This window comes from Chironomus tepperi, unplaced genomic scaffold (assembly GCF_022539635.2).
Source record: "Chironomus tepperi strain 1889 unplaced genomic scaffold, CSIRO-AGI_Ctep_v1 contig_425, whole genome shotgun sequence".
Lineage (NCBI taxonomy): Eukaryota > Metazoa > Arthropoda > Insecta > Diptera > Chironomidae > Chironomus > Chironomus tepperi.
Window position 1 is genome coordinate 34,871 of NW_027226547.1, and position 23,465 is coordinate 58,335.

The 23,465-nt window shown below is 30.6% G+C and overlaps 1 protein-coding gene across 1 annotated transcript; it reads left to right on the forward strand.

Moving 5' to 3' along the window:
- The first annotated feature begins 1,820 nt into the window (after positions 1-1,820).
- On the forward strand, positions 1,821-22,163 carry LOC139097601 (uncharacterized protein CG45076-like). Its single transcript, XM_070649489.1, has 14 exons — positions 1,821-2,142; positions 7,163-7,540; positions 9,371-9,670; positions 12,047-12,130; positions 12,299-12,331; positions 12,408-12,767; positions 12,857-12,992; positions 13,054-13,215; positions 15,124-15,300; positions 20,423-20,615; positions 20,676-20,810; positions 20,873-21,004; positions 21,302-21,454; positions 21,549-22,163. The coding sequence occupies exons 1-14, from the start codon at positions 2,053-2,055 to the stop codon at positions 21,919-21,921; spliced, it is 2,706 nt and encodes a 901-aa protein (XP_070505590.1). The 5' UTR covers positions 1,821-2,052; the 3' UTR covers positions 21,922-22,163.
- Positions 22,164-23,465: the final 1,302 nt, after the last annotated feature.

Here is a 23,465-nt window from a genome sequence, read left to right on the forward strand (position 1 = left end):
GTCTGGGTCAATCCCTCGTAAATTCGTCGAGACTCCAGGAAACCCATTTTATCACTTCGACTTCTTCAAAAAAAAACAAGGATATTTTGAGGTTCTGTTAGGACACAGTAGTAAAGGATTTCCGAGCAAGGACACAGAGCTAGCAGCGAAAAAGCGGCAATGGTCAAGTTGTTAGAGCGTCGGACTACCGTTCTAACGACCCGGGTTCAATCCCAGGGAAAGTCTAGTTGGATTCGGATGCTTTTTCGCTGTTCTAGTCACACCGACTCGATTTGTGTGATTCGCGACACACAAATTGTGGCTAGGTACGTTGTATAGATCCTGGGTCATGCAGCGTGCAGAGTTGGGGAAAGCAAAAACGTCCATACGGACAAAACCAGTCATCACGACAAAAAACCGTCTTCACGACAAAAATCACCATCTTCAATGTTCATCGCATCGAAATCAATAATCATTATGTAAAAATCAGAATTAAGTTGTAATAGCCTGTGGCTAGTTCTCTTAAAATTGAAATGTAACTCATGAAATACAGAAATAAAATATAACGTTTTTTTTAAAAAAAAAAACACAGAGCTGCATTCTGATAAGCATAATTCACAATACAAAAATTTACAATCAAAATTTCATTGGCGCAAAGTAAGATTAGAATATCAATGAAATATGCAAAATAAAATTCCGTCTAAATACTTGTGAATATCAAATGAATCTATTAATTTCTATTATCCATAAAGACTATCCACCAGATAACAGATATACATAATATATTCATATCCACCAGTTCTTCATAGTAAACATTCAATTGCTTATATGATATTTGTTGATCTGTGATAATCGTTTGAAGATTTTGCTCTTTAATGTTAATGTTATCCGATCGGCACAAGTGTTTCGTGGTCGGCAAGTGACGGCCACATAGCTTTCAAGTTCCAATGTTTATGGCCAGCCGCTTGGACGCCACATGATAGCTATTTAGCCGCCATTAATAATTTATGTCGATTGTGTTAATATTAAGAATTTAATAAAAACTAAATATATTTAGATTTATCATTGAGATCCAGTAGACCTACAAATCAATGAGGGATCAGAACCAGCTTTTACTTAATCCATACATTAATTTTAGTTTAGCGTAGATGTCAATTATGAGATTTTTAAGTATTTCTCAGTGCCAATGATAAGGAAGTGCGAAGACTTTTAAATAGCTTGAAAAATAAAGAAAACAAAAAAGTCAGTGACCTACACCAATTTTATTTGTGCTTATTATATTTTTGACAAACATTTATTTACGTTTTCAAAACATTTAATTAACAATTAAGAAATTTCATTCACAGACATTGAAATTTTCGTGTATTATTTAATTTCGGAAGTGAGAAAAGTGAGTCATAAAATGAATGAATTGATTGTATCTAAATTGATATTTCTCATCTTATTTATTGCTCATAATAGCCATTCTCGTCATTCTCATCCTTATATTGTATGCATGCAAGGTAGTATAAATATTTACATCGTCATCGTTGTAAATTTTTTTCTTCTTCATCATCACTTTTGTGCTGCAAAGTTCGTCTTTAATTTGTATCGGAAAAATTGTTCTCCAAATAATCTGATGAGGAATGAAAAATACGAAAAGGAAAGAAAAACAAAAAAAAATTATAAAAGTAGCGTGCACCTAAAAATAGTCAGTGGCCACGAATTGCTTACGAATTGTTGGGTGTATGTCATATGTATACGATCTTACTCCACCACACAAGAATTTTTCACACATATTTTTTTCCTTTTCATTTTTTTTTTGTTTTTTTCATCGAGTATAATTAAATTCGTCTCAAAATTTTCAATTTTAGATCATCTCCGACCGTTCGACTGGCGTGAAGTAGCCAAAAAGTGAGCTTTATTTCTAGTTTCTCTTAGTGAAAAAAAGATCTGGAAGTGAAAGCATAATTTTAATTTTTTGTTTTATTTATTTTTACGGAACAGAAAAATTTGTGGTGAATTTTTTTAATTGATCCCCAAAAAAATTGAATTTTAATTTAAAAAAGAAGAAAAACAAAATTCTTAACCAAAATGGTTTACGAAAGTGAATTCTATACCCGTCGTCCATATACATCGACCTACACATCTACACGACCAACTATTTCGTCATACACCTTAACGGTAAATATTCTAGAACATTATTTTTTGTGTTGTAAACTAAAAAACAAAAAATTTTAGATAATTAAAGTTTAAAATTAAATGATGAAAAATTTATAGTGTTGCAAATGGTTTCATTGTATAAGAAAAAGTTTGAAAGATGAAGAAAAAAAAAGTTTTTTTTGTGAGATGAGAGCTCAAAAAAAGTTTATTTTTGGAAAGGAAAGATGAAAAAAATAGTAGAAAAAAAAAATTAATGGAGCCAATTGCAAGAAATGAAAAATTTATTAAAAGAAAAATTTGTGACATTGCCAAATATTGAAAAATTTCCTTTTAAGCTGTGACATGAAGTTTTTCCAAAAGTTGCAAGTGAAGAAAATTCTTTTTTTTTTTATTGTAAAATTTATGCGTGAAACTTTTTCATATAAAATATTGCTTTTAAGTTGAAATTTCCCGGGAGTCGTGAGAGAATTTTCTTATTTATCGATAATGCCAACAGTTCATGAAGACAAAAGCTAGATAAAAAGAAAAGATTTTCTTCCCTTCAAAATTTCGATTTTTTTTATCATTTTTTTTTTGAGTGAAAAATAAACAAGAACAGAAGAAAAATTAAAATTAGAAAAAATTTTCCTTTTCTCTTCGCATTGATGTGAGTTTTGCAAAATGAGTAGCACGTCATAAATTACAAGCGAGTCTAGTACATTCACATTTTTGAATGTGTGGATGAATTAAGTTCTATAAATAAAGAGGAACATTTATCGATATTTCTTTATGTATACAATTATTCTTGTTTATTTTCTACTCAAAATCAAGAATATTGTCATCATATTTACATGTTTTTTTTTATTATTTGACTACTTCTGATTCACACACACATTTATTTATTTATTTACTTATTTTTTTTTGATTGGATTGCATTTGTTCAATTCCTTGCGATTCTACTTTATTGTCACATGTATATTTTCTATTTCTATACATTGTTGAAATGATGATGATGATGATGATGATGATGATGCTTGAAGAAATTGGAGCATTTGAATAAAGAAATGTTACAATTTTTTATCATACTTTTTTGTTAGTTTAGATTTTGTTATTGCAACAATTTAGGAATTTATTCATAATATTGTGATTGGGGGTAATTTATTGGAAGGATCCAGGAAAATTTGTGAGCAAGTCATAAAAATATTAAAAATCCACAAAATGAGAAAAATGTTTGCCAACTTTCAAATGCATTGCCAAATGTACTTTAAATGAATTTTTGCATAAAAATATTAAAGACGATGAAAAGTTTCTTGGCGGCATGATGATATATGTGATTAGCACGATTTATATTGAATGCCTTAAATGTTTTAAACCCGAGCGATACAACACAAATTAAGAAGGTCGAACATCAAATGGAAGCTGCCTCTATATGGGGTCCATTTGATTCCAACAAAAGAGATTTAGTGGAACCTTAAAAATTCCTTGACAGAGCCTTCAAATGAATTTGTGTCGCTCGGGACTTGTGTGACTTCAAAAACTATTATTGAAGATTTATTCGGGAAAATGTTTTAAAAGTCACGTCAAAGTTAAACGACTTGATGAAAACAATATTAAAATGCTCATGCGACCTAAAACAAGCCAAGGTTATCGAACCAAATAGAGATTTTGTGTCCCTCTCGGAATTACAAATTTTAAATATTCAAATTAAAATCTTTAATAAAAATCTCAACAAAAAGATTTAAAAAATGCATTAGATTTACCAAGGATTTAATAAAATATGCATAAACCCACGTGTTGGACTCATTATTCTCTAGACAATTTTACATCACCATAAATTTTGCGAGTCATGAAAATCTGTCATGATGAGCTTCCGGTGAAGAAAAATATTCCGAGAAGAATCTTTTTTTTCTGAAAATTAATTTTTAATTTCTTACACGTTATATTTCAGTCAATATTTAAACATTTTATGGCTTCCTTTTTGAATATTATAGTGGAAAATTTACACAAAAAAATATCAGTGCATAATTCACTTTTTAAGCCATTATGATGCCTTTTGTGAATCACAAAAGAATATTTAATCAAAAGATTTTTAAAAATCAATTTTAAATTGTGAATCTATCAATATACATCCCGGAAAGCATACGTTGGAGAAATGGGTGAATATTCAGCACCATGTTGACTTGACTCTGACTTAAGGACGGATTTCATATAATCTGGTCTAAGGCTAGAGTCACGCAAACATTTGAACAGATTTTCGACCATTTTTACGCCGTGTCTCTTCCGGGTATTGTCTCCATAAGAGCTCGAAGTCGATTTTTCCATACAAAATTCAAGTCGACTTTAAGTTCTGGTCCTCATCAATTATCCAATCACATATTATGAATGAATCTATAAATTATTGTAAAATTTGCTTAGGATTAAAGTTTTTAATTTGTAAAATCTTGTCGCTAAAATTCCTCTTTTTGTTTGATTAAAGTGTCAATAAATACTCAAGTGAATAATCTCCATAAAATATGCTGAAAGATCAAATTTAAAATTGAACAAAAAATCAATTAAGTTGAAATCATTTCTGATGAAATAATGAAAATTATAAAAATTGAGCAACTAGCTAGAAATGTAAAAGAGTAAAAGAAAAGAAAATTTTATTGCAGAATCGCCATTCAAAAAATTCCTCCTTAACGTCTACGCGAGAAAAATTTCTTTCTATCTATTATACGATCAGCCTACACATGTGCGCGCAATGCGAAAAAAATCTGACAACTTTAGTTCATTTACACGAACGAAAGAAAATGTGAAAATTACAAAAAATACGGAAAAATCAATTTGTGGGAAATATTGGCGTTTTTTGATTTAATTCAAGCTTAAACACTGCCGATTAACATGAAAAATCACCTAATGCTGTTGATATCTTAGAGGCGAAAATTGTTGTTTTTCCGCTGAATGACTAAGCCTTAAGTTTCGCGTTATTTTCTAGAATATTCCTAAAATTCGCTTAAACTTACACAACTTAAATTCACACACGACATATTAATCATCAAACATATCACGTTACAAAAAGTTCATTTGAAAGATAATCCATACAACTTTTATGAAATGAATTAAAGTGTTCTATTTCTGATTTGATTGTGCGTGACAAGTCGAGATATGTTTATTATTTCAGCCAATGATCCATCTCTTTTGTGAGTGTCAAATTCTTTTGCACGAGGTTTTCATTAATATGTTGTTCACACACAGACATAGACAATTTTGCTTGTGATTTTGCCTTTTTACATTTAAACTCATAAATGCCGACAGATCGTGAATGAAAATTTAAAATATTTTTTTCACTTACACTGTACACACAACGCGAGCTTCAGTGGCATGTTTTTCTCTTTTTTTACTCATATTTGAAAACAGGTGCTTGGAAATGTGCCAAAATAGATGAAGAAAATTTCTCATCCAATTTTTCATTTCTTCTGCCTGAATTGCAGTTTTTACGGTTTTCTCAAATTTTTCTTGACATGGCTGAATAAGATTCAAGCGAAATAACAAAAAAAAAGTACTTTGAAGTGTGAAAGACGCGATTTTTCACTTTTTAACAAATTTATTTCCAATAAGCCCTAGACGTCTATGTTATGTATGAATTTTATTGTACACAACTGTTTGTTTGTTCACGTTCTCGACATGCAATTATTATAAATCAATTTTCAATGTGAGTTTGATGAAAATATTTACAAAGTCTTCTTTACGGTCTATTTTTAAAGATTTATCTGGATTATCAGAATAAAATCAAAATAAACTTGAGTAGCTCGAGAATCAGAGCTGATTTTAATTCGTATTTTGTATGGAAAAGGTCGACTCGAGTCGGCTCGATTCCATACAAAATTCAAGTCAACTTCTAGCTGTGATTTTTGTAAATAGAATTCTAATGAATTTTACATTCTTAAAAATGAATTTTTGATTAATCACATTCTAAGAAGGCCTTAAATATATCCTTTGCATTTTGGGAAGTTTGACCGGATTTCCTCAAATCTGGCCTGGGGCTAGAATCACGCTGGTCTGGAACAGAATTTCACAAAATTTGACCTGTGGCTAGAGTCACGCTGGTCTGATTTTCGGCAAATTTCGACACTGTGTGCTATCCGAGACTGATCAGTATCTACGCTCATGACATGAAAGTACTTAATTGTTAATATGTATTTTAAAACTTTTGTCTAGAATTGTTTTCATAACAAATTAATTAAAATAAATGAGCATAAATTGATTTTTTAATCCTCACTGATGATTAATTGATCAACATTGAAAAATTGATTTCAATATCAAAATCATTTCAAATTAAGTTTTTAGCCTTCATGCAAAGCGCTTCTTTCATTTTTGAAAATTTCATCATGTAAAATAAGATAAACAAGAAGTTTTTGCATTTTTTTTGAGAAAAGTTCTTTAAATAAACATGAGACAGCCCACGTATACAAGATGATGATGATGATGATTTTTGATGATATTTACTCAGCTCTAGGGCTTCAATCTGTTGAAATTTCTCATCCTATTAAAATTGATTGAGAATTTTTTTTGAAAAAATTTCTTTCTTATGAAACTCAAATGCTGTTGAAAGCTGAATGGATTGCACAGCCATACTTCATAAAATCATTTACATGATTAAGCGAGATGCTGTAACGTGACCTTAATTAATATGAATTTTACACTCTAGTCAATTGTTTTCCACTTATGATCAGCAGCTAATTTTGACTTTATTACGTACAAAATCGCTTTGTGGTGATGATGAAAATTCAGATTTATACTTCATACTCTATATTTCAAATTTTGTTAAGCTCAATGAAAAGAGAAGAAAGAAATTAACATGTGTTTTATGGCTGTTTATAACAAATCACTGCTTCCTTTTTGTTTGGAATTTTCCCCTAAACATTCAAAATATTTTTAAAAATTTACTTCTGTAGTTTTTCTAAAAAAAAAAGTTTAAGAGGAAATTTTTTCTGCCTTTAAATTTGAGCAAGAATTTTGTTACAAAAAAAAAGTTTGATTATCAAAATTTGTAAAATTGGACGATCAAATTTCCAATCTACAGAAACGAGAAATACCGTGGGAAAAGGTTCCATTTGTGCCAAGACCAAGTTTGATTGCTGATCCAGTCACTGCATTTGGAAAGAAAAAGTCATTGTTGGAAGAGAAGGATAATCGAACTTATGGATCACTTGTACAACGATTAAAAGCTGAAATTGTGCCAAAAAAGCTGTCAGAGTTGCGTCCATTGGGAGATTATGAATCACCACGTGATCAAACGAGAAAAAGAGTTTTTAATGAAATTCATCGCCAGCAGAAAATTCGTGATGCTGGTGGTCTTTCAATATATTTGACAGACAAACAAAGTATGGACGTTGTGTTGCCAAGACTTCACGGAAAACCTGAGGAACTGCCAAAACGAGAATTTAAACGTCCAATATATTAGAGAAAATTCTCTTTTAAATTTTTTTTTTCTGTTTTTATTTATTTTCGATTAATTTTAGTAGAACACAAAAAGAACTAACACAGTATTAATTCGCAATAGAGAATTAGCGAAAAAGGAAAACCAATTTTTTTCTGAACCGCACTAACAAATGTTTTTTTTTTTTTTATTTGTCCAAATTTAATTTTATGTTTTTTTATTTGTATTTTCACTCTGACTATACTTTCTGAGATACACAAATATACGAATGTAACATACAAATAAGTCCTTTATAATTTGGTTAAAAGTTCTAATTTTTTTTCGGAAGCTTGTTCTTCTATTCATACTAGTTCTTCAATTTGGATTGTCCATTTTACTTCTGTAACAAATTTTCTTGAATTTATTTGCTATCTTTAGTCATCTTCAGGAATGTCGTTAGCATTGCTTAATCATTTTCATGATTTTCTTGGTTCACGAGTCACACAAATGAAGATTGTTCCTTAACGGAGCTTTTAAGGCTTTGGTAACGCTCTCCCCTAACATACAAACATGTGCTCAATGAGCATCTTATGATATCTATTGAGCATGCTCATTGGTACCGTATTAACGCCAAACGAAAGCTGCCTTCCGAGTGGCATATAGTTGTCAAAACTAGTTCCCGTGGCGGGGCACTGTTCGGTGCTTTCTTAATGCATATCGCTTAGGGTGAGTTCACCCAAATTTCAATTCTACATGCCAAAATCTGTTCAAAATTGTCATAAAATTTCAACTTTAATTTTAAGCTACTTTTTCAAAGACTCTTAATCAAACAATAATTCAACAATGCAGAAACCATAAAAGTTCAGTACATAGCTTAATAAAACTCATATGCTCCAATTAGAAATGATTCAAGAATGTAACCAAAATTGCATCAAGACCTTGGTATCAAGCTGAGTTTAATAAATGAAATGGATCAAGAGAGAAAAATGCTCAAAAATTCATTTCGACAGTTTTGCAGAAGCTTCACAAATCACTATTAATGAAACTATGTTTGACTTTTTGAAACAGGAAGAGATTTTCAATTTCCGATAAAAATTTTCATTGTAACTCAATCCAAATAAATGTCTTGTAAGGATTTTATTTTACACAAATATACTATTCTTTTGTAACTTGTTGTTAATGTCAATAGTTGAGCAAATAAACTCTATAGATTTGATTTTGTAACTCTGCTGAAAAGACAGAATTATTTTCTCTTTACTTTGTGCTGTTGATCAATGTTTCTACACTGATGCTTGCTTTTATTGAGTATATTAGATTGAGTAGTTGAATCTTATTAATGCTTATAGTTTCAATTGTTTTGTGGAACTATATAGATAGGGGATGGGATGTGGGTCAAAGTTTTGTGAATTCAAACAACCCAATAAGAATAAGGCTCAATAAATGCAATCATTATCTGTCTTATGACTCCAGATTTTATTTGTCATGTCTCGTCCCTTTATGTGAAATTTTTACAAGCACTGATGTGAAAGATGCTTGGCTGATTTTGTTGGAAAGTATAAAACTGTTTTTTCATAAACCATAAATGAAATTAAAAACTTTAAACTTAAAAAAAGCAAAAAAAAAAAACTTTAAAAATTAAAAAAAAAACTTTAAATGTTTCAATTTCTTTAGTTTCATCAACAAACAAAGAATTTTTCATTTAATATAATCATTATTTTTTTATGTGTTGTGAAAATTAACTAAAAAACTTTTACTGAGACTGATTTTTTGTCTTCTCCTTTTTCTCTCTAATTTCTTTGTGCTGAAAACGAAAAAAAAAAAAAAAAACTTACAAAAATCTTAAAAAACCACACACATTAACTGTGAACGTAGAATCCACGTATCTACACTGTTCAAGATACACCAACTGCACGTCGGGCTGATCAACAATACTCTTATTCATATTCATCAGCAACCGAGTCATCATCATCGTCAAGCGATCCATACTCACGTCCAAAACGATCAACTTATACAAGTGAGACAACCAGAAAGAGTGAAACTGGTCCAGGAGGATATAGCTATGATACTGAACGCAAAATGACTACTGGTTCAGGTCCTGGTGGCTACAGTTACAGCTCAACCACAACTGGTCGTTTGCCTTATGGAACTACATACAGACACTCACACTTCCGTGTCTAAATTCATAATAATAATCGACTTAACTTCACACCAATGCTTTTGACTTTGAAATGGCTCTAAATATATAAATTTTTTTTTCTTGTCTCTCGTGTTTATTTATCCTTACGATGGCTAACGAACAGTAAAGTGTGCTCACTAATCATAATAATAATGAAGATGATTCTTAATATCTAGCGATAAATATACATACTTATTTGTGACTAATTACTAATTCTGATTACTTTCACATATACCAATTCTATTTATTTACACAATCACTTTACTGTTCGTCATCACCTTCTTTCATTCTGAAATTCCGTTCGAAAGAAGAAACACTTTTTATGTTCATGAGTATTCGGATGAATTTTGTGTCTAAAATTAGCACAGAATATATATTTTTTTATGAAAATTTATTATTTATTTTCTCAATAAATATGTAGTAAATGAATTGAGAGAATTTTTTTTAGCAAGCAATAAAAGCAATCAGCTATGAAGCAATTAAAATTTCATACTTTTTTATATTAAGCTATTCACTTAAATTATTTCAGCATATTTGAATGAGATTTTCATTTCGTGCAATTCCAGAAATTATTTTTTTTTGTGTTTAATTGAATGCGAAGAAGAAAACATTGGGGCTTGCAAACTTTTAATTACGTTGCTTTGCAGAAAAAAAAAGCCCCAAAAGTTTCCCAAAACAAAATTTTACAGTGGAATGTGAAAATAAAAAGTTAATTAATTCGTTTAATAAATTGAATTAAGAAGATTCATAATTGTTGTCCAGCTTTATCTAAACTTGTTTTGTTTATGGTTCATTAGGAATTTGTAGGGACAAATGTAATAAATATTTATGAATTATATTTTTTGTTTCGAGCGTATTTACTTTGTGATTGTCCTTTGGAAATTAGATTTTATGCTATTAAGCTAAAATGGGCTAGAATTAATGTTATTTTGGGAACGTATGTTTGTAGTCCCGAGCGACTTAAATAGAAAAGGCTCCGTTAAACCTCTTTTATTAAAACCAAATGGAAGGAGCCTCTGTTTGGCATCCATATGACTGTCCATTTGGCGTTCATATGGTTGTCTGTTTGGCGTCCATATGGCTGTCTGTTAGGCATCCATATGGCTGCCAAAATAGGCAATTCTCCAATTTATTGAGATAAAAGAGGTTTAGTGGGGAATCGAAACGTCTGTGACTAAGTCTTCTTAATTTGTGCCGTTCGGGATTGGGAATACGGCAATTAATGTTCATGCAAGTAAGCAGAGTGTGATTATTTCGCCAAGAATATCGAAATTGTTTATTTAGGTACCTAATCTAATTTTAATGTAAAACAATATCTATAAATTTTCCCAAAAATATCTACTTACAAAACTTCAAATTAGGAACTAAAATTACGCAGCAAAATTTATATTTTTGACTCAATAACCATCTAGGAAGAATTAGTATTATTATTAAATTGAGAACAATGTAATACAAGAAATACCCGAGCGACACAATGCGGCTAACCGAAATTTTATTCGTAAAAATGGGTTAATATCAGCCGTCATGGCGCCGTTACGGCAATTTTGCGTCTTACCGTTAACACGGCGATGTAGTGGTACCTTAGCGATTTGCCGCTGATGCCATATTAAGCTCTACCCTTCCGAGTGGTTTATCGTCCAACTCCACTGTTGCACGTTGTGCTGCTCGGGATAGTGCAGAATTAACATCAATTTACAAGAAATTCTGAAAAATAATACTCTCAAAAATATCTTAGGAGTCGTTCACTAGGATGGTCTGCAATTTTGTAACAGTTCTATTCTTGAGAGCATGTTCTTTGTCTGCTAGGGAATAAATGTTTTTGGATAGGAAATTCGTAAACAGAGTTTCAAAATTGACTTCTGTGCGTAACATAACAAGTCAACAGCCCCTAATCCAATTAAGTATCAATTTTTGCGCTTCTATTTTAACAAAGTTGATAGCTTAAAAGCACAGAAAGTTTATTTTATAAAAAATTCTCATCAATATTTTGATGCTTTATAACTCATTGATTGTCATGGTATTAAGTATCAAATTATATTTTTGAAAATCTGTGACGTATTTGTTTAGGATATAAAAGCAGCAGATACCGACATTCATGAGAAAACAATCAATATTCTGGTTACTGTTAGCTACCCAGAAATGACTGGCTGCAAATAAAGTGGAATCATTTTTTTCGTTTATGGTGAAACTTTTTGGCTTACGTGACTCACATACAATAATAACGCTTAATGAACCTAATAATTATTCTAAACAAAACATCTTCTTGCCTTAGTTATGAATCTTCACACCAACATCAATTAGTACTTGATTACGTTCCCTTAATTAATGCATATTCCTTATTATTTGTCAAAAAAAAACTTTGAATTCCACAGTCAAGTTACGATCGTGATTTTGACGATGACATCACTACACCTACTTACTACAACTCACCTTCTTATCTTCCTTACCGCTACTACGTATGTATTTATAATTATTATATTGCTTCCTTGCCTTTTTACTGACTATTGGATGATATTTTTTTTTATCTCAAAATTTAAAGCAACCTACACATTTTACAGACACAAGTGTTGAATAATTTCATTTAACGTTTATTTTTTTATTTTTCATTCTTCTCGCATGTTCAGTCACCGATTAGCGTAATTCCCACTTATTCACGAGTAAGTAAAATAAAAAATTACGCAAATTATTCTGTTTACAATATGATTTGTTCCTTTTCTTTTTAATTAAATAAAGGTTGGTGGCATTAATCGCCCATCATTTAAATTCTCATATGATGACGACTATCCAACAGAAATTGGATATTCAACTGCTAGACGTTCTATCCCAATTCCGATGACCCGCATTACAACATCACCAATGAGAGTTTATCGTGAACGCGTATCACCTGTTCGTGTCATCACGCCATCGGCCCGCATTTACCGTCGAGATGCATACTCACCTGTTCGTGTCATTACAAGTCCAACACGTGTTGTTTCAGTTCGTGTCCGACCATCTGTATTGAGTCGTGAATTTGACCGTATTGAACGTAAGCATCGCATGAGTCCCATTGGATTTGATGCTACTGATGAATGGTTGAACTCACCTTATACATCGGTATGTATCATGTGATGGGTGGAACTCAATAGGTTTCATCCCTTTAGCATACTCCTTTATATCCTTATTAATTTAATATTGTTATTTAGACTTTTAATGATGAAACAAGAGACATTCGTGCACAAACAAAGAGATTGTTGAGAGAAGTCAACGAGCCAATTCAACGTGCACCAAGTGTTCCACGTTATACTCGTGCCTTGAGCGCTCAACCAAAACATACAGCAGGTAAGATGCATAATTTTCATGTGATTCTTTGTAAAGTACAATTTGTTCCATTGTATGGTAGATTTGATCGCGATTCAGTCCCTGACAAGTATGGTGACCAACAAATTGATAATGAATTTTATGTCAATAAGAACATCCTTCGTCCAACTCGTAAGACAAGAGATCAAATTGAAATTCTATCAAAACTTAAATATCATGAAGTTCCAAAGCGTTATTCCGGTGAGTAAACACACGTATGAAATTTAATATGCAAAAAAATTTTCTCTCTAAATAATATATAAATCAAAAGAATAAGAAAAATTAAAAGCACCAAATGAGAAAAAAAATGTCAAGAAAAAGAAAAAAGAAAGTTTGTGTGCGTTTTTTTCTATTGCTATATCTTCCCACATTTTCTAAAATCTTTTTTGCATATAATCACATATTTGCATTTGCAGACAAAAAAAAAACATGAATACACACATACACAAAACACACATACACACACAAACACAAATTAAGCTCTTGATTAATATCGCAATTTTTGTGAATCATGTTTGAAGAAATCGTGTTTTAATTAAAAATGTTGAATTTTTGTTATGTCAGAAATTTTTTTAAAGGTATAAAGAGGATATAAATCTCTTTTCCATGCAGTACAAATCTATATTTAGCTTTTATACTTTTCACACCTCTTTGCAATTTTTTAAAGGAATTTTTGTGATGAATTTTTGAAGTTTTGATTTTTGAGTTTTAAGTAAATCTACATTGGAACAGGAATTTGAGGTATTTTCACGGTTGTTGTTTTTGTTAATGTACTACCAAGCTTGGCGAACCAAATTTAGACACAATCAGATTATGTGTATTTAGTAGGGATGATAAACGTAGAGCGTAAAAATGTCCAGAGCACAACGACTTTTCCAAATCAATTTCGAGTCGACTTTGAGCTCCTGAAATTTCCAAAAATCCGATTTCAGGCTAACTTAACTCTGGTCTGAAGCTTGATTTAATTGAATCTACTCGAACAGATAATGATCATGCTCATGACTATGTTAACAATATTAAGGATGCTCAATTATATCGATTGAGGTTAATTAAATTTGTTCTGTTTACTCATGTACTCATGGGGACACTCATTTAGATGATGGTGCTCATTGTGTGTTAGGGTAAGCCTAGAATCAGAGTTACGTTGGCCTGGACCTGGATTTTCTGTCTTTTCTGCCCTTTGGGTCATTCTGGAAGGTTTCCTGTAGTCCTGTGGTTATTTGGTGCACTTTATGGTTAAGATAAAAAATTGGAGCATTGTTCATACAAAAAGCAGGAGATGAAGTTTTGGCCAAATCCAAAAAATTTGGAATTATTCTGAAAATGAGCTGTAGTAGGGATTTAGAACTTTAGTTTAGGGACTAAACAATGCTCTTTTAAAACTACAAAATATAAATTTTTGCTAATATTTTGTGAGAGAATTTTGAGGAATTTTAAACCTTATTTTTCAGGAATGCACACTTTTTGAGAACATTTTCACCTACGTAGCTCTAAAATAATTAAAACTTAATACTTTAAAATTCCCTTCATTACAAATTGTTTAATTATTTTAAATACCACATACTTTTCATTAAAAATCATTAAAACACATAAAATCTTAAGACGATCAACTTTAAACTCCATAAATTTATCACAAATTATTTTCTTTAAAAGCAATGCTAAAGTTTTTTTGGCAACTTTGTCTGAAATAAAATCTTTCGATTTACAAGTTTCTTCCTATAATTTGCTTTGCTGTGATGTTCATGTTGTATTTTATTTTTCCTTAACTTAACTTTAACTTCACATAAAATTCATGATTTCACGAGTGCACCCTCATTACTTTCCAATAAATGCATCAACTGGGAAGCTAGTTGTGAAACTTAATATCTACTAGATATCTAACTTATTATAACTTTTAACGATATAGAAGACACATAAGTTGTGAATTTATTTTGCTAATTTAAGAAGCGGTTTCAGTAATCTCTAGGATTATTGAAACCTAAATAAAGCACTGAATTTGATTTTTCCTTTTCCTAATTCCAACAAAAAGTATCAAACAAAAAAAAAATATAAGCTACAAATACTGTTAGATTTGTTATGTCAACCACAAAAAAATATTGTGTTATAATTAAAGGAATTAGTCATTTGGCAACCGCACGTATCGTAGGCGATGTACCATACTATAGTCGCCGAAGCTTAGCACACGAATTCGATCCACTTGATTACAGTGTCGATAGAGTTCGGAATGATGTTTACTATTTATCCTATTATGCAAAGAATCGAGATGCTGTTGCTGCCGATGCAAAAAAAGGTAAGCTAGACGATGACTTTTAGATTCATCAATTAATAAGATATAAAACCAACCTAAATGAATGTCTATTAACAGATTATAGAAAACCACTTTCAGACAGTTCAATGTTAAATGTATGTATTGATAGGCAAACAAAAAAATGTTTAAAATTCTATTTAAAATAAAAAATACACAGACATAATCACATTTACATACACATTACATTCTATCTTCCTCCCTGATTCCCCCAAGAGAATATCCACAAATATATATTTTTATCTCATGAAAAAAACACTTTTTTCTATTTTTAACTGTCAATGTCAGTTAAGCTAATTTTTTAATTACATCTTTTTCTCTGTGCTATTATCTCATTTGTCTATAGCCTTGTTTTCTTTGGTTTGTTCCTTCTTTTTTTTATACGAGGCTAAAAAGTGTCATTTTTTGTTTTAAATAAGCAGTGAGGCTTTTTTTTCATATTTGTCATTAACAATAAAACAAAAATGACTCTCATATTTTTATTTACATAATTCATTCTATATCTTTCTCTACAATTTCTCACTATGAATGAATAATGAGTAGAGGCTTTATAAGCAGAGTGGTTATGAATTTATATTTGCAGACATTTTGCCTCTGGTTTGGCAATGGCTTTGACTTCTTTTGTTATAGTTAGGCTAAATTCTTTTTTTTTGGGATTTGATTTGGATTTACAAAAGCTTTTAGGTATTTAGAAAGGAATTGCTTGGATGTTCAGTTATTGAATAAGCATTGATTTCAAACTAGCATACCCGAGTGATATAAATCAAGAAGGCATTCGGCTAGGGGCTTTTTAAACTTCATTAAACCTCTTTTATTAATATTTAATAGAAGTCTCCTGTTTTAGGCAGCTATACCCGGGTAGATAGTTTGACATAATAAATTAATTTAACTCGGTCTAGTTAATAACTACAGATTTTGTCAAGTTGCCTAAGTTCGACTAGGTAAAATTTTAAATTCTACTCAAGTCGGACTAAGAACTAGACATCGTCGAACTTATTTCTAGCTTTTTACTAACATTATGTCAATTCGGACTTAGAACCAGACATAGTCTAGTTAATAACTAGAAATTATGTCAAATCGGATTTAGAACAAGTCCTAGTCGAACTTAGGTTAATAACTTGACATTATGTCTACTCGATTATGGACGCTAAATAGCTTTCGTAGTGTTAGTAAGGGAGCTTTGATGGAGCCTTAAAACTTTCGTGGCAGAGTCTTCTTTATTCGTGTCGCTCGGGATAGAACCCAATTAATTCCTAGCAATCATTCAAATTTTACTAGATTTCAATAATGTAACTGACTAGAGGCGTCACAAAAATTATATTTAAAATCAAGTTTGATGATTTCGCAAATCCACTGCCTTAGCTAGTTGCCTCTAGATGCAGCATATAAATAACAACTCTGCTCATCAACCAAAAAAAGCCTGCTTCGGAAAACTTTTGAATTCCACAAAAGCTAATTAAATTTAAATTTGTTTAAAAATTCTTCAAAAAAAAAAAAAAAATAGAACAGCAAACAAAAATGTTTTTCTCTAATTTTCTCTCTTTTGTCTAATTGCAGTTGGTAGAGCAAAGAAAGACAAAGAAACTTTCGAAAATAAACCTCTTGTCATCGCAAAGCCAATTATTTTAAATGATAATAAAATTCAAACTGTCATCAATAGCGATGCTCTCGAGTCGAAAATTGAAAAAATTGCCCTTAATGATTCAAATGATATGCCAGCGAGCGGATAAGATGTTTTTGTTATCTTAATTCTATCGTGCTTTTTTTGATTTTGATGATGATGATTTTTTGAAGTTTTTTTGTTTCACACATTTTGATTAAAAAAAAAATTATTTTTTTGTTGAAGTTTATTTGTTTTAAAAATTTTCATTTTCATTACCACAAGCAACGTTTTCATTAGCCACAAATGAACTTGTTCCAATTTCTTATTGCATATTTATTAAGTCTTTCCATGTCTCATGTATAATAATTATCTTATTAAATGTCATGTGAAGAGAGTTTTTCATATTCATATATTTATGACCACGTTCAATTTTTTAATAAAATGGATAATTTCAAATTTTTATCCAATCAATTTTATAAATCTTCGGCATTTGAACAATTTAAGGATTGAACAAATTGAACTGTCTTTAGTAATTTTGATTCGAATTCGTTTGAATGTGTTTAATGCTCTACAATTTACTTTGTCTTGATCGAATATCACAAGTTAGTTAATTGACCCATAACCTGATACTTGACCGACGTGACTCGGACATGGTTTGGTATGGTAGAAACCAAATCCGGCACTAATCAGGATAACGTTGGCTTGGCTTCAGATTTTTGAATGATTAACCGATTTGGGTAGTCTTTATCAGAATTTGACAAACTTTTTAAAGTTGACTGCCGGATCGGCACATATTGAGATGTTACTAACACGGCAACAAGGTGGTAGAATACTTAGAACTAAGTGTAATCCACTTGAGGATGTATACTGTCACCTCGTCTCCGTAGTGGCAACATTTGAATATGTGCCGATTGTTCTTTTGGAATTTTTGATATATTATAGAAAATATTGTTCTCGAATGGCTTAAGTAGGTTAATCGATCCAAAATGAGGTCTCAAGCAGACGTTACTTTAGCACCTAGTGAGTGTCATGCTGGCTAGGTGCCAGAATTTTTGATTTATTAAGTGATGTGTGAAATTCAGGAGTTCTTTCTTGTGATAATCACTGTGAGAAATAATTTTAATAGCTTATTGTACATACATGTCTGCGTTGATATACAGAGTAATTTATAATACAGCAAAGGCAAAGCCAGGCATGTACTTGGTGGGAAAATCATCACATCCACGAACAAAATTGATCCAAATATATAATGAAACTTATTGTCAATAATTTCAATGATTAAATTTATGAATTCATCTATAAGTCGCTAGACAGTTCCTGAAAATTTAATCAGGCATCAAAATTTTTTCAATTCTTGAATTGGTCAAAATATTTTTTTACTTATTCATCACAAAGTTTTTGACTCATACGAATTTTTTTAAACTTTCTTTCACATTCATTCAAAATAACTTTTAAGAGTCACTGAAATGAGATTGAAATTTTTTTTATAAACTTGCCTGCCTAAAATGTGCAATCACAGTTTTAATAATCAAAGGAAATATTGCATTTCATTTATACACAATTAAAATATGTTGAATTTTTAATTATTTTTAAGAGTTTTAATGGAAAATACAAATACGTAGGATACTTTATTTCGCTTAAATCACATGGATATACGAAAAAATCAGAGAAAAAAAATAAAAAAAAAATCATTTAAAATATAAACAGCTTGAATTTGTATTTATAATATACCAATATATTTTTAAAAAATATTGTGAAAGAGTTATGTGCTATGATTTGCTTTTTGACTTTGCTCTCATAATTAAACACACTGAAATGGATTTTATATTAATATTCATGGCATATTTCATCATTTTATATTTTATCACATCGCTTTACAGTCAGAGATTATTTTTCTCTTATATTTTTCATGACCATTTATCACCTTCTCTCATCCCTCACGCCTATCACATTCCTTCCTTCAAATTTGTCAAAATAAATTAATTTTTAAAATATTTTTTACTTCAGATTCTTTTTAAATTACTTTTAACGAATTTTTGTTATTGATTGTTAATGAGAATTAATTAATTTTGGTGCTAGTATCATATATCACTTAGTTGTCATAGATTCAAAATGTTTTAGGCTATAATTGAGAACACTTATCAAATTACAACTGATTAGTACTTTTAAAAGAATCTGATATCTAATCATGATAATATTTAATTGATATCATATTTAAGAACCAAGTTGGTTCCGAGTAATTTCATTAATTAAATACAATGAGGAACTAAATGATCACAAATTAGAAAAATGCATATGAATAATAAATATTTTAAAAATATAAATAAATATGCTTTAAATTTAAAACACAAAAGCTTTTATATAAATTTTGGCAATGATTTACGGAACCAAATTTTATTGTTTCAAAACGACCTGACAGTCGTTGAATGAAGCGTAAATAAATGTAGTTTTTATATCAGTGTTGGGCATCCTTTTTTTGCATACCACAAATTTGCCACAGAAGCAGAAAAAAAAATTAATACGGCACATTTTTGTAATAAATCTATTCAATATCACAATGATTCAGTTCAAGGCCAAAACTATCAAAAAGTCAACTTTAGTCACTTGATATTCTAGCAACCATTTTCAAATTTCTGTACAAAGGTTGCCCATCACTGGTTTAGATAATTCAAAACTATTAATTAATTTAATTAATTACAGTTTTAGATAAGAATAATGTTGCTCCATAATATAGAGTCAGAATTATACAATCCCGTCAATTATGAAAGATAGACATTTATAAACCCCACAAAATTGGATTTGTATGAAGATCAAAAGGAATTGGGATTAAGAAACTTCAACTTTACCAAAATCATATAAACAAAATTAAATCTCAATTTGAGATTTCGTTATTCTTGAAAAAGAGAAATTAAAGACAGACAAAATGACAAATGACCTAAATTACATAATTAAAATATGCAAAATTACCCCAAATAAAATTGCCAAAATTTATATAAAATTAAAATTTAATACAAATTAAAAAATTATTAAAACAAAAACCTATTAAAACTTCAAAAAAACGTAAACAAAACTCATCAATGCATACATCAATTAAAACTATTAAAACAATCTATTCGATGTGCCAAGTAAGTAGACATAAAAAAATAACGAAAATAAAATTAGAAAAAGTTTGGTTCTGTGTTGATTTTTTCTTGTGATTTTTCATGTAAAATTAATTAAAAAAATTTAATAGACAGCATAATGTCAGTAACATGACAATGACATGGCTGTAAAATATTTTTTTTTGTTCATCTCGATCTTCATCAAATACATTGAAGAATTAAAGAGTATAGAATTAAAATTATAGAGACAATTTGGTGCACCCAAAAGACAAAATTGAAAGATTTAAAATGAAAAAAATAAAAAAAAGCCATTAAAATTCCAAAAATATCGTTATTCGCACATCTTCACACATTTTTCATGATTTCCAACACAAATTCTTTTGCATATAATAATAATTAACAGCTATCATATTGGACCCAGCTCGGCCAACACGTAGATTTGCAGAACCAATGAAATTGGATGATCCTGCAGAAGCACGTAAAGAGGTCGAGGCATTAAAGGCTGCCAATCGTCTCGAGAGAGTTAAAGAGGTTGATGAAGATTTGGAGAAAATTAAGCAGAAGCGTATTGAGGAACGTAAATTAAGAGAAGAACGGTAGGTGGATTCCTTTACATATAATCATCATCCTTCATTACATTCTCAAATTCCTCATAGTGCCTTAATGGAAGAATCAGTTAAGCAACAAGAAAATGCAAAGAAGGAGGAAGCTGAACGTCAAGCCGAAATTCAACGTCAAGAAAGATTAGCTGCACAAGCTGCTGCTGAAGCTAAAGCCATTGAAGAAGCAAAGTAAATCCACTTTTGCTATTTTTATCATTCAATTATTTCACATAGATTTATTAAAATTGTAGATTAGCTGAGGAAGCTCGTCTTAATGAAGAAAAGCGCTTAGCCGCAGAAGCCGAAGCAAATCGTCTTGCCGAAGAAGCTCGTCGCGCCGAAGAAGCACGTTTAGCTGAAGAGAAACGTTTGGCAGATGCAAGGTATTTTACATATATAATGAATTATTCATGAAAGTACTTTGCTATTCATACGTATGAATGACTTTGAGTGCTGTAGATAACTTTTTAGGGTTATTCTCTTGTTGCGTTTGCATTTTAAAGGGGAAACGACATAGCTTTATGGCATTTTAAATAAAATTAGACTTTATTGATATAAAAATTACTAAGCATAAGAAGGAAGTGCTGTACTTTGCAATATGCATTAAGTGAACGACTCCTTCTAGTTCCATACAAAGAAGTTCTAATGTCATTCCATTTTAATCATTAAAATTTATGCAGAAAAGCAGCTGAGGAAGCAGAAAAATTAGCCGAAGAAGCACGCAAGCTCGAAGAAGCTAGATTAGCTGAAGAAGCACGCAAAGCAGAGGAGGCTAAATTGGCAGAAGAGGCTCGTCTTGCAGAAGAAAAGAGATTAGCAGAGGAAGCTGCCAAGTAAGAAAGAAAAAAAATGATGACAAATTGTTTTACTATTGATTTTTATTCTGTCACTTCCTCTATATTTTGAAAAAAATCTTAAATCCCTTAGGAAAGCTGAGGAAGAAGCACGTCTTGCAGAAGAGGCCAGATTAGCAGAATTGGAGAAACTTAAGGCTGAGGAGAATAAATTGGCAGAGTTGGAAAGAATTGCAAAGGAAGAAGAAGAAGTTGAACTTGCAAGACAAGCCAATGAATTAGCCGAACTTGCACGTCAACAAGAGCAAGAATTACAGCCAGCACCTACCGAAGAGTCAGCTCCAGTTGAAGAATCAACTCCAGTTGAGGAATCAGCTCCAGTTGAAGAATCAGCACCAGTTGAACCAGTTGTTGAAGCTCCAGAATCACCTGCACCAGTTGAGGAAGCACCAGTCGTCGAAGAGAGTATCGCTGAGCCAATTGTTGATGAACCAACTGCTGAATAATTCTATCATGTTGTTAAACTCACAAAATGACAATGAAAAAATCATTAATACAAATTAAGTGCCATATCTATTCATTTTAATGACATAAAATTTCATATTCTGTTGTTGGATATAAAAATTCTAATTACACATTTACGTTCAAAAATACATTTGTTAACTCATATTTTCTACATCATTAATTAATTATCAATCAAAATTTATGGAAAAAGTAAAAATAAAATAATAATTTACAAAAAAAAAAAATCAATAATAGACGTGATTTATTTTTGAAAAATAATCCTCGAAAATTTCTTTTGCTTCTTATCGTCTTACGAATTGAAATCAATATATTTTTGGTGAGTGTAACTTGAAACTTGGATTTTGGTAAAATGATTGAGATACGAGTTTTCAGCGATTATGTTTATAAAGAGGAAGATAAATGAGGAAAATATTGTTAATTGTGGAATGAGTTCAGTTGAAAATGGTTAGATCCAGTCTTAAATTATTAAAATTTTGTAAGATACACTACAACGGATCAGGAATTTGTAGGGTTCGTCTAAGAACGGCAGACCAATTTAAGAAGGTATTCAAAACACGGCCAAAGATCTCAATTTTTGGGACAAAATTCCTAGAAAAAATCTTCACTACTTACTTACAGGTCAGAGTCTATTTCTTGGGCATTACGTTTCGTGATTGTTAAATAAGGTTGGTTCAACGAGTGTGGACTCGTCAGGCTTCACAATTACAATTAAGTTTATCGCACCGTTTGGCATAGCCAGAATGGATCATGGAGAGGTGAAGTAGGTGCTTGGGTAGGAGAGGCTGAAAGACGATAAACATTATCTTTAGACCAGCAATTTTGGACGAATCCTAGATACTTGGTCATGAAAACGGAGTGATGACTAATAGCATCTTAGAAATTAAATAATGCTAAGGTCAAAATATGATAGTAATGAATCTCAAAACACAAAAAATCTCATTTTGTAAACTTTCAAGCTTTAGGGGGGGTGATTCAGATAGAATTTTTTTAGACTTTTTTTGATTGATATTTAATATTTACACTTATTTTGTGCAAAATATATCAATTTTAAAAGTTTGGGTAGAAAAAAGTGATTTTTGACTAGTTTTCAATTTAAGGCCAAAGATTAAGTTCTATACATGTAATACATAGTAATAAAGGTAATTTTTAACAGAAAACAGAATCAAAAATATTGGTTTTTTAGGACAAAAAATGAGGAGAGCAACCAGCTAGGCAAAAACACAAAAATTTAAAAATTTTTATTTGAAAACAACATAAAAATAGTTTTTATTTTCAAGAATTTCATTAAAATTTTGAATTTTTGTGTTTTTGCCTATGCTGGTTGCTCTCCTCGACACTTTTTTGGCCACTCAAATGACACTTTTTTTAAAACCAAATTTTTGCATTCCTGTTATTACTAGTTAAAAAACATAGAACTTAATCATAGTAGCTTGCTGGAGTGCCTTAAATGTGGCCTACCTAAGCCTGTTTTTAACAAAATAGTCAAAAATCACTTTTTTCTCTTTTTAAAATTGAAAGCACAGTG